General features: G+C 41.1%; 1 protein-coding gene across 1 annotated transcript; it reads right to left on the bottom strand.

Moving 5' to 3' along the window:
- Window positions 1-348: 348 nt before the first annotated feature.
- f9b (coagulation factor IXb) lies at window positions 349-6,632 on the bottom strand. The gene is made up of 8 exons (XM_079647855.1): window positions 6,475-6,632; window positions 5,904-6,073; window positions 5,679-5,703; window positions 5,468-5,581; window positions 5,249-5,380; window positions 3,509-3,900; window positions 2,880-3,024; window positions 349-1,007 (listed from the first exon to the last, which is right to left on the bottom strand). Exons 1-8 carry the CDS (start codon window positions 6,560-6,562, stop codon window positions 439-441), a joined length of 1,635 nt encoding a protein of 544 aa, XP_079503981.1. The 5' UTR covers window positions 6,563-6,632; the 3' UTR covers window positions 349-438.
- Window positions 6,633-11,062: the final 4,430 nt, after the last annotated feature.

Here is an 11,062-nt window from a genome sequence, read left to right as displayed (position 1 = left end):
TTCAGCCTGACTGGTGTGATTCCTTCACTGCATAGTTTAGGCAGATTCATAAAGTGAATGCAGGCTTGTTTATCCCTCGAGTGTAATTTCTTCCCAGTTGGCAAGTAAAGGTTTGGTTTTGGTATCTCAGGTCTGTATGCAGCTTTATGGAGCTTTAAAATATATTTTTAATTTAATACATAGCTCTTCCTATTTCTGAGCAGAGGTATAATCAGCTTCTGCTCAATTTGGCCTAGCATCTCAACTGCATGTAATATTACCTCCTGCACACAACTGCAATTCAAATGTTGGATGAAGAGCTATTTTTCTGTTTGGCAATATTTTAAGAGAAACATTCAAATGCTCAGATATTTGAATTACATTTATTGAAAAATCCACATTAACATGATTCAGTAGTTCACTTCCTCTGCATGTTTTCATGACAGCTGTGTTACTCGGTCAGTTCTGAACTCGGAGGCCTGTTTTCTGACTGATCCACGCGTAGTACCTTGAGACTCGAGTGTAGACTCCGTACTTCCCGTCCGCGGCGCAATTCTCCCCCCAGCTGACGATGCCTGTCAGGAACCAAGTGTCTTCATATTTGGTGAAATGGGGCCCCCCACTGTCCCCCTGGCACGAGTCCTTCATCTCTGTCGGGTACCCGGCACAGAACATGTAGCGCGTGACGACCGTGGCGTGGTCCCGGCTGCTCCGTTTGCACAGGGTCCGGTCCACGTGAGGGACCTCCAGCTTCTGGAGCTTGGTGGCCTCGGGGCCCTGAAACCTCAACCTGCCCCAGCCGCTCACCGTGGAGCTGCTCGAGTCCCTCAAGATGTTTTCTATAAAGTCTTTGGGGCCGAAGCAGATGGGACGGCGCTCGTTGGATAGTTCCACTGGACTGGCGAGCTTCAGCAGAGCAATATCGTGGTTAAACTTGGACTTCTTGTCATTGTACAAAGGGTGGATGTGCTGCTCTCCAACCAAATGGTCTCGCTCCGGACCCTCGTCCTTGTCCACATCATGTTCACCTAGAATAATCAAATAATTTATATGCAACTACATGACTTTCTGCACAAGGCAATGTGTGAGAAGGGACAAATGTCTTCTGATCTTAAAGGTCAAAGCTTTACTGAATGCAAGCTCTGCATTTCCACACAAAAATAAAAAGCATTGATACATTCGCGGTTGGATTATCTTTTTTAAGCAACTACAGGGTTATTCTTTCATTCATAAACTTTAACCAACACTTGGCACAGAGAAAAGTAACATTTTTGAAAATAGTCAGCAGTAATTTGAAGGTCTAAGATGTGTCAAACTCAAAGCCCGGGGGCCAAATCAGGCCCTTGGTGGATTTAATTTCGGCCCGCAGGATAACTTTTAATTACTATTAGATCTGGCCCGCCGGTATATTGCATGCACACCTTCACTCAATCTTGAGGGTTTTCTCAGATCAGAGCCTGAGCCCAAACATTAATGAACTTGCACCTAAGATGAGATGCCAAGTATCTGGCTTGAACTATCATCACAGCAGCAAACTGAGTTTAAATGGATGTTTCCTTTTGCACTTTTTTCCTTGCAACAACAGGGCATGTTTGTTATTTTTTTGAGGGAAATAGTTTTTTTGAAGCTGTTGTTGGCCTGTGGAAAAATGTAATCATAAGAAATGACTGGAAAAGCTGCAGATAGAGCCATAAGAAATTGATGCAAGTGATTATTTAAAGGTCCCATGTCATGCTTTTCCGATTATTACCCGTCCCCTTGTGTGTTATGAAGGTTTTTATGAATGTAAACGGTCTGCAGAGTCAAAAACCCTCAAAGTACACCCTGTAGTGTAGCGAGTAAAACTCTAACACAGAAAAGACCTCCCCAAAACGCCTCGTTGGAGATTTCTCATTTTTCATTGTTTACTTCCTGGGTATCGCTATGTACTAGGGATACCAGTAGCCACGGCCAGAGCTATGGCCGCACCCTCTGCCAGCCTTTCACGAAACAAAAAGCTTCCCAAAACCTTTCAGCGATTCATGCCGGATATGTACAGCGTAGGGCACTGAAGAACGATGCTGTTCCTACTTTGTTTGGACCAGCGGGAGATTCGGGTACACAACCTGTAAGTATTCATTGTTGTTTCTGTATTTACTGTATGATGTTTAAAACAAACAAGGTATCTACCACGACTGTTTAAATGCGTAAACGTTTTTCGGGCTACTACGTTGGGATCGCGGAGAAATGCTCTCCGCAAACCCATTCTCACAGCGTTATAAACCTTTTTCTTACTCAATATCAAGCCACACTTGTTGTTTTTACTTCGGCTGTGAGTAGTTGTGTGTGCTCAGGATGAGTTTCGCTTGTTCTAGCTGTATTGCCGAAACGGAAGCCTGTCCTCGCAGCAACGAGCCTCTCACGTCGCGACCAATCAGAGCACACTGGGCTCACAGGTTTAGGACAGAGAGTGAATACCGGTGAATAGATACTGTATGAGAAACCAATGTGAGTTTGGAAAATTGCACAATTTAAATCTATTTTAGTATACCTCAACAATGGAATTATGATCAGTAGAAAGGGCCATGACATGGGATCTTTAATGTTTAATGTTGTTTTTATAGGCAATAATTTAAGCTTTGTTAGTTCCAGGTTTAATATGTGCAATAAGTTCATTTCAATACGTTTTGCAATAAACATTGAACCAGTCCGGCCCTCGACTAGTACCGATTTTTTTATTTTGGCCCACTGTGTATTTGAGTTTGACACCCCTGCTCTAGGGTTTAAACATGCAAATGACCTACTGACCTGGACCTTTAAAACTAAATTACAAATAAATATTAAACGTTACAATTGAGACTTAAGAGATGCAGATCAGATATGAAACAGATGAATATAGTGATAACACTTGTTTTTCCTACCAACTCTGACAAAGAAACCCCTTTTAGAGATGTCCCCCGGCAACAGACAATGGGCAGCGGTGATGACCCATAACTCAGTGAGAAGAGATCCTCCACAGAACGGCTGCGCTCTATGAAGGACGGTTGAGTGAAACATCAGGGAAACCTGCAAACAAACAAACAAACAAACAAACAAATAGTACAGGTACAACATTGCAGAGCCCGCTCTATACTCTGAGATTATCCCAATTTCCCTTCCACACCACTGTAGTCTATCTTGAATCTCTTAAATATCTTTGTATTGTTTCACAGTGACCTCTGTGCCTTCAAAAGGGAAAATCCAGATGTTTAAAAATCTCATGATCCTACATATATTTGGGGGACAAAACTCTGAAACCCTTTCATACTCCTCTAAATGTCCCTTAATTCCACTTCACAGTTCATCAATCTTTTCCACCTCTGATCACTTCAACCTATATTTCCTTCCCCACAGTAAAGAAAATATAAAGATATATAAATCTGCCCTGCCGAGTGAAAACCACCCTTGAAGAGAACATTGGGATATCCACCCAACTGCATCCTGTCATTGAACACCATCCATTTGCCTTCAACTCGTCCCCATGTCTTTATTCTTCACCCCACTAAAGTACCTGCCAAGGTATTTCTCCAGGAATGGCCTCATTGCCTCCCACAATCCTCGTGTCAATTTCTTTTTTCTCTATGATGGTGGGGAGTGTGGGGAAGAAAGCCCAGGATGGCGGCTTCTCTTTCTCTGAGGCCACTTCAGAGACATCACTCTGCTCGAAGCTTGAATCCGACCTCACTGATCTGATCTTTGCTGCAGAGGCCAGAGAGATGTTGGACAGGTCTGAGTCATTTGTACGGAGGTTGTAGTCATCATAAAACTCTATTAGATCATCCTCATAGAGGTAATCCTGCAGGGTGTCGCTGGAATTGTCATTTCTCTCAGAGCTGTGTGTTGTGTTTGATGACCGCGGGGTTTGGAGGAACCTGGTGTCCACGCGGCCACAGCTGAATGGTTCTGAGGGGGAAACAAAGAGGGATTCATTTGAGTTGTGTCTCATAAACATGATTACATATTACAGTGTCAGATTGTTTGGCCCTTTAGTTATTGTTTCTTATAAAATGTTTACATAGTTTTCCACAATGCGCAGATTCAACCAAAGGCTATTCGAATCGATTCGCTATTGTTCACACAGAAAGACAGAAACAGTATGCACATATGTCATTTCAAGTGGTATATTAGAAGACAGTGTGGAAATGAATTTAAGCCTATCTCAGAAATCCAGAGGCTTCACATTTTATTGTGTTTGCCCTTTAGTGTGGCTATCTGTCTTATTGATTGAAGTGTAGGGAAACTGGTTAGGTTTTAATTAGGAATGGTACGTTCAAGCAGTAGGTTAGAAAGGGGTTGTGGTAAAGATCAGGGTCATTAGAGACAGTTGCATTTTTTTATGTTGAGTGGCTGAGATATCACTTATTTTCAAATGCTAGTTGTCTGTGTGGTAATCCACCCAGAGAGTTCACGCTGTCAACCCCGCCCATAAATAATGTTCTTTATTCGACAACTATCAACTGTACGTCCTGGTTTATGAGGCAGTTTGTGATCACTTAATGGAGACCAAAGAGATGAGAGTTTAAAAGACAGCGTGTAAATCGCCCTTAAGATCTGGTGGGTGACTATATGTGGGTCAGAGTGAGAGGGGGGGCGGGGGGGGGAATATTCAGAGAACCCAAGTAGCTAAACATACTGCACTTACCGTACATAGAATGTTGGGGTTCTATACTTGAGTAATACCACATTCTGGTACTTTATACATCTTCTTAATTATATTTTAGAGGCAAATATTGTACCTTTGACTTCTTCTACATGGATTTTGACTTTGCAGATTCATATCATTCAAACAAAAATATAACTACTAATTAACAATGATGTATTATTATAGAATAACATGTAGCAGTCTAGAACAGTCTAAATAGTTTATATTAGCTCAACTGTTACCAACTGCATTTTTTAAAATAATGCTTACACATACTGCATATGCATCAATATTTGTAATCCTATATTACAATACTAATATTCTCAAATGGGCCGTTTCCCATGGGCAATTTCACTTTTGAAGGTAGTCGTTTTGTACTTTCTTTTGAGGAAATGTTTGTATACAAGACTTCCCCTAAAGTAGAACAATAAAATATAAAAGTGTTTGTACACTGAAGCTCTGTTTTCATGTATTTATAGTTTAAAATAGAGCATAGCATTCAGTTGAGAGACAGAAAAGTAAAACACACACATTCAAAATGAACTTAATATATTACCAAAACTCCTGAACAAACACTTAGCTAACTCTCTTCTTATCATTTTAATGTACCTGTAGGTTCACAGCTCCTCTTGTCTGGCCCCAGTCTGTAACCGGCCGCACACTGACACACGGGTCGATCTTCCTTCATGGAACAGAAATGGGAGCATCCACCATTGTTGACCGAACACTGCTTGGTCACCTCTGAAAACAGGCGGAAAAGCAGAATACATCTCTTTTATACTTAATTTTCTTAGCCCCCACATAGTTGTTCCGGCCTGTCCCACTCACCAATCTCACAGTTCTTGCCGTCAAAATTTGGTTGGCACCAGCAGACATAGTTGTTGACCTCGTCTTCACACGAAGCTCCATTTTGGCAGGGGGGAGGCTGACACTGGTCCCCATCTACAGTACACACAAGTACAAAACACACACACACAGGTTCAGAGGTGACCCTTTAAATTCATAGCGACTGTGAAAACGCATCCTTCACTTGTCTTACCGATGTAGCTGGCCCAGAAAGTCATCTGAAACAGAGAGAAAGACAGTAATTAGAAACCTGTGAGTTCTGCTATTAAACACACTGTATTACAGCTGTGTGTGTGTGTGTGTGTGTGTGTGTGTGTGTGTGTGTGTGTGTGTGTGTGTGTGTGTGTGTGTGTGTGTGTGTGTGTGTGTGTGTGTGTGTGTGTGTGTGTGTGTGTGTGTGTGTGAGTGTGTTACGTACAGTTTTTTCAGTATCCTCAAACACCTCCCTGGCCTCCTCCATGGAGCAGGTTTCCTCTCTACACTCCCGCTCCAGGTTAGCTGTTTTAAACATTTCTTCTAAAGGGGTGTTGAACCTGCGGACGCGACGCAGCACCATGTCCGCCTGCCTCTGAGACACAAACACGGCTCCTGGAGAGGCAACGTCAAGAGGAATTTATTAAATGATTGATTGATATTGATATTATTCCCCGGCATAATTCTTAATACGTTTTTACAGATTTGTGTGTAAGCTTCTCAAACCATAGATTTTACACACTTAGCCATATTTTGAAGAAACCATATTTCAGCACATCTTATCACTAAGTTTTCTGTCCGCTATGAGAAACACTTTTACCACCACATTTCAAATACAGGGGATTTTGATCATCAAAACATATATATTTATATTTTGAAGCGTCATTTTAAGACTTGGGGTAGGAAATCAAGCCATTTAAAAAGACCCACCTAACCTCCAGCTTCTTAGTTTAGTTTTATGTCTCTGACCTTCCTCCTCCTCCTCCTCAATCCATACCTGCTCCTCTGTGTGTTACCTGTGCTTTCCTCAGTGATGACAGCGGCCAGTCCGTACTCCTTCAGCAGTATACCAGCGATGAAAGCCAGTAAACAAACTCCGGCCATCTTGTTGTTGTCAGTTGTCCTTCTGCCTTTTGACTGAAGAGCTGAAGCCTGAACTCAGCGCTGGAGAAACAGATCCACCACTCCAAAGTACAAAAACACACTGTTTACTCACCTGAGAGGCGGTAGGATGTGTGTGTGTGTGTGTGTGTGTGTGTGTGTGTGTGTGTGTGTGTGTGTGTGTGTGTGTGTGTGTGTGTGTGTGTGTGTGTGTGTGTGTGTGTGTGTGTGTGTGTGTGTGTGTGTGTGTGTGTCTGTGTCTGCGTGTGTGTAAGCACAGAGAAAAAAGTATGTGATTTGAATCACTTTGGAATGTGTTTATTCAGAGAGAGGTACAAAGTGACTTTAGTGAGAGAATTTAATTCAGAAATCAAGTTGAAATTCTGCAACAACAAATACTGACCGCTGATGGCAAAGAAGGGCAGTTTTGGAAATAGTTGTGTGCGTGTGTGTTTGTTGACATTAGCAGATGCTGGACGTGTTGTTTTTTTAATGTGTCTTGTCCGATAAGCAGCTTTTGCATCATGGCTTACGTGACGTTTTCAAATGGGGTCCAGATTTTAAACTGTATCACCATTTGAGTGGACAAATGTTACTGTAAATCCAAGCAAATCAGCTGAATGCCATTTACAGCGTGAGAGACCGAAAACTCCTCGATTGGTGCTTCCATTTACACATCGAGGCAAAGAACAGCTAAAATCCACGCTTGACGATTGAAGGCTGTTTGATCAGACTGTGAGTTACACAGGGTGTGGCTGCAGACAAATCACATTGACGGACAGCCCGGTCAGCTGGCCTTGAGCCAGCAGCCTCTTGGCAACGGAGGCCTTGTAGTGACTTATTGGCTAAGGCTGATTTAAATGAGAGGGTTGCATTTCTCTTTTTAGGTCAACTTTTGCACACCATTAAATTCACCCTCCCTTGCAAATTACACATTTTACAGCAGAAAATAATGTGAGGGAAGATAACAATTAATACAAACAGTTTTGAAATCACTCCCTGCTCTTTAGGGTCCTGGGATCAGATCTGTGTTCTGTGGCTAAGCAGTGGAGGAGGGGGGCGGCTCAGCAGTGGAGGAGGGGGCCGCTCAGCGTCTCACATGAAAACACAGAGAGAGAGAAAGGCAGGGCAGAGGGGGTTAAACCAGGGAAAGCATGCTGGTCGGAAAGCTTGTCCCCAGGGTGTCAATTCTCATCCAGACTGTGCATTGTTATATGAGCGCTTTTCAAGTTTAAGTAGATCAGCATTTATATAATCTGGTTTTCTTTGTTGTGAAAAAATAATTGGAAGTAACAACGGGCAGAAAAACAAAACATCATGGCTGACAATTGTTTGTTATTACATTGTATCTTCATTTGTCCTATTACCACATGCAACATCTACAATCTTTTTTATGTTTAGACATTACTTGACATTATTATTATTACATGTGACTTGTTAGACGCTTTTATCCAAAGCCACTTACATACTCAATACTGTGGGCAATCCCCACAGGAGCAATTTGGGGTGAAGTGTCTCAGGGACACAACGACATGCTGAATGCAGTGGGGTTTGAACCTGTGACCCCCTGATCCGAACACCAACGCTCAACCCACTGCACCACAGTCTCCCCATGTATGACATGCATGCTTTTCTTAAACAAGTACTCTATATTTTGATCGATTTTTAAAAGCACCATTTGTTAACCTCTCTATAGTCATTCAATGGTAGAGTTTGGGTGACATGAATGCAGATGGTGTAATGAAGACCCCGAGATCAGGTCAATAACCTTTTTCTTTTTTTCATGTAACCCTTTCATAAATCAATAAAACAAATCTGCCCACTCCTTCCCGGCATGATCAAACAACAGCGTACGACTTGTGAGGTCAACGGAGTGGCGAACAGCTGACCTGAGACCAGCTCACTGTGCGAAGCAATTAAGAAGCAAAATATGATTAATACACCTGAGGATATGGCACGAACATATTTCAGAGGCAGTTTAATTAAACACCCCTGCATAGCTTGAAACGTCGTCGTTCCTGATCTTACTTGTGTGATTTAACTGCGTATATGTTACACAAAGGAGATTTAAAGAACAAATACAAATAATTCTCAAAGTTGCGCATTATTTTGCGACTACGTCAAAGTAGAAAATGACTCCATGTGTGAAAGTATGTTCACTTCACATGCAAGTTGAGTTTCCTGTTTGTTTGAATGGATACTTTTGTTCTGCTGAGCAGTCGCACTTTTTGTTCTCATAGAGCAGCTGGTCCCAGAACAGTAATCCTGCAGGAGAGGCTCAGGCAGAGAGCCAGCTGTGCTTTAGTTTGACGGTTCATTTAGTAGCAGTCAAAAAGCCACAACAACTGGATCCCATAGACCTGTTATGCGAGAGAGAGAAACACTTAAAGTTAAGATTTACAAACCGCATAAGCGGGTGGTGCAGTTATGAGGCATAAATCTAAAGTATGACACTTCTTGGTGCAACTCATTATTTTAAAGATCTGCAGTGCATGGGGACGGAAAAGGAAAACACTGCAGCACACAGAGCGGTGACTATAAGAGGAAACTGTTTCAGAGGGAGGCGGTGTGTAGCCTCAATGCTGTGATTTTCTTTTTGTAGCCTAGAGGATTTTTATGGTATATTTAACAGTTACAAGAGATTAATAAATGTTTACTTATTCTCAATACTTGATCATAGAAGATGTGGTTTGTTACGTTTGTTTAATAACATTTTAATAGTATTTTGTGTTTTTTATAACAATTTTTGTGCAATTTGTACGAGTGGAGCTTTAGTTTCCTAATGGACCATATTGGGCACACCTAATTTTGTGATGACTAAACTCAGTGTGTAGAAGCCATGAAAACTGTAGGGTGTTCACAGTTTGTCGTCATGAGCAAAATCAATGTATTTTCATAATGGAAAACATACAGGAATTCAACAGCAACTGTCAAACCGACAAGTAATTTAAGCTTTATGTATTAAGGTAGTCTTGTTTGAGATCAATTACAAATCTATACAAATTCAAATCAGTCGCCAACAGAGTAACAGTCAGAAAACACAGGATCTGTCAGTGGGACAATTATTGATTCTAACATCCAGCTTATAAAACCACTAATGGTAACAACAGATCAGCGAGATGTAGCCTAAAGTAAACATCCTAAACTTCCATCTCTGACGCAGATACAAAAGAAAATTGGGGCTACTTCCAGCCGTCCGGTCCTTTTGTGCCATATAGCCGCGTGATGTAGGACAACTTGAACCAAATGGTGCTGCAGAAGAGAAAAGGAGAGAAGAGAAAGTAAATCAGAATTTAGTATAAAGAGTCAGCAGAAATGTAAAAGAAAACAGAGCAGGGAACATAATATTATAGTCCCGCCACACTTTTCTTTATATTAACAGAGAGAGAGTTGCAGGATGGTATTGTTATGCTGGGTTAATGTAATTTCAATAGAATTGTCACTCGTTTTACAAGAGTTAGTCGATAAAATAGATTTCTACTGCAACAGTGTATAAGAAATAGATTTGCACTGCGACAGTATACAGTATAAGAGATTCACACTGTGACGATAAGAAAGACATGTGTACTGTGACACATATGAAACCCCATTTAAACCTCAAAATACACTCTATCCAATAATAAGCATGAAGCTGTGAAATACACAGGCACACGGAGGAAGCAGCATTCTTCAGGCAAGATGAAATGTCAGTGTATCCCACTACCGCCTAGTTAAAAAAGCCATTTTATTGCACACATTGATTTAATGATCAATGAACTGACACATTTGCATAATGTAAGATCGCTGAGTGTGCAGGTGAATCTGCAAATATCGGATTGAAAACAACCCCGTGAATGTGGTGACCTTCTTTAAGTCAGCGAGAGCTAGCACGTGCATCCTGTACCCCCCCCCCCCCCCTCCCAGGAGAATCTGTTTAACTCTGCATTATTATGTAGATGGGGATCAGTGTCAGCAGGGGTTTCAGTTTATAGTGACATACTTTCTTATAAAGCATAAAGCAAGTTGATAAGATTTAACTATCCAAATTATTCATTCTAACTCAGTTGAAACCCGTTAAATTAAATTTATAATTGCAGAAATTAAGGGAGTATGTGTATCACTTTCTAATAACCCATCAAGTATGAGTAAGACTCACTCGGTCATAAAAAGGTGAAAGCTTACAGGTGTAAATTATTGATAAAGAGCCATTGGTGTCTTAATTAAGTCGTAAATAAACAGTGGTAATAAATGCCCCACTGTCTAATAGGCCTTTAGACAACATTGCAGTCTGTAACGTTAACAAACCAATAGATGTCACAACAACAAACCATAACGTTGTTAATACTCATTTTTATTAATTTTGTCAAAGAATTTCCATATCACATTAGATTTTCTTACTCTAAGAACAGCTCTATAATTAACCATTATTATCAGTTATTAACAAAGCCTACAGTTACAGCCTTTTATAAATGGTTGCCTTAGAAAGGGAAACCTATTTTTCCTCGTATAAATATGATTGTATTC

Source organism: Notothenia rossii, assembly GCF_949606895.1.
Source record: "Notothenia rossii genome assembly, chromosome: 9".
In the NCBI taxonomy this organism is placed as follows: domain Eukaryota; kingdom Metazoa; phylum Chordata; class Actinopteri; order Perciformes; family Nototheniidae; genus Notothenia; species Notothenia rossii.
This window is presented reverse-complemented; position numbering and strand designations above follow the sequence as displayed.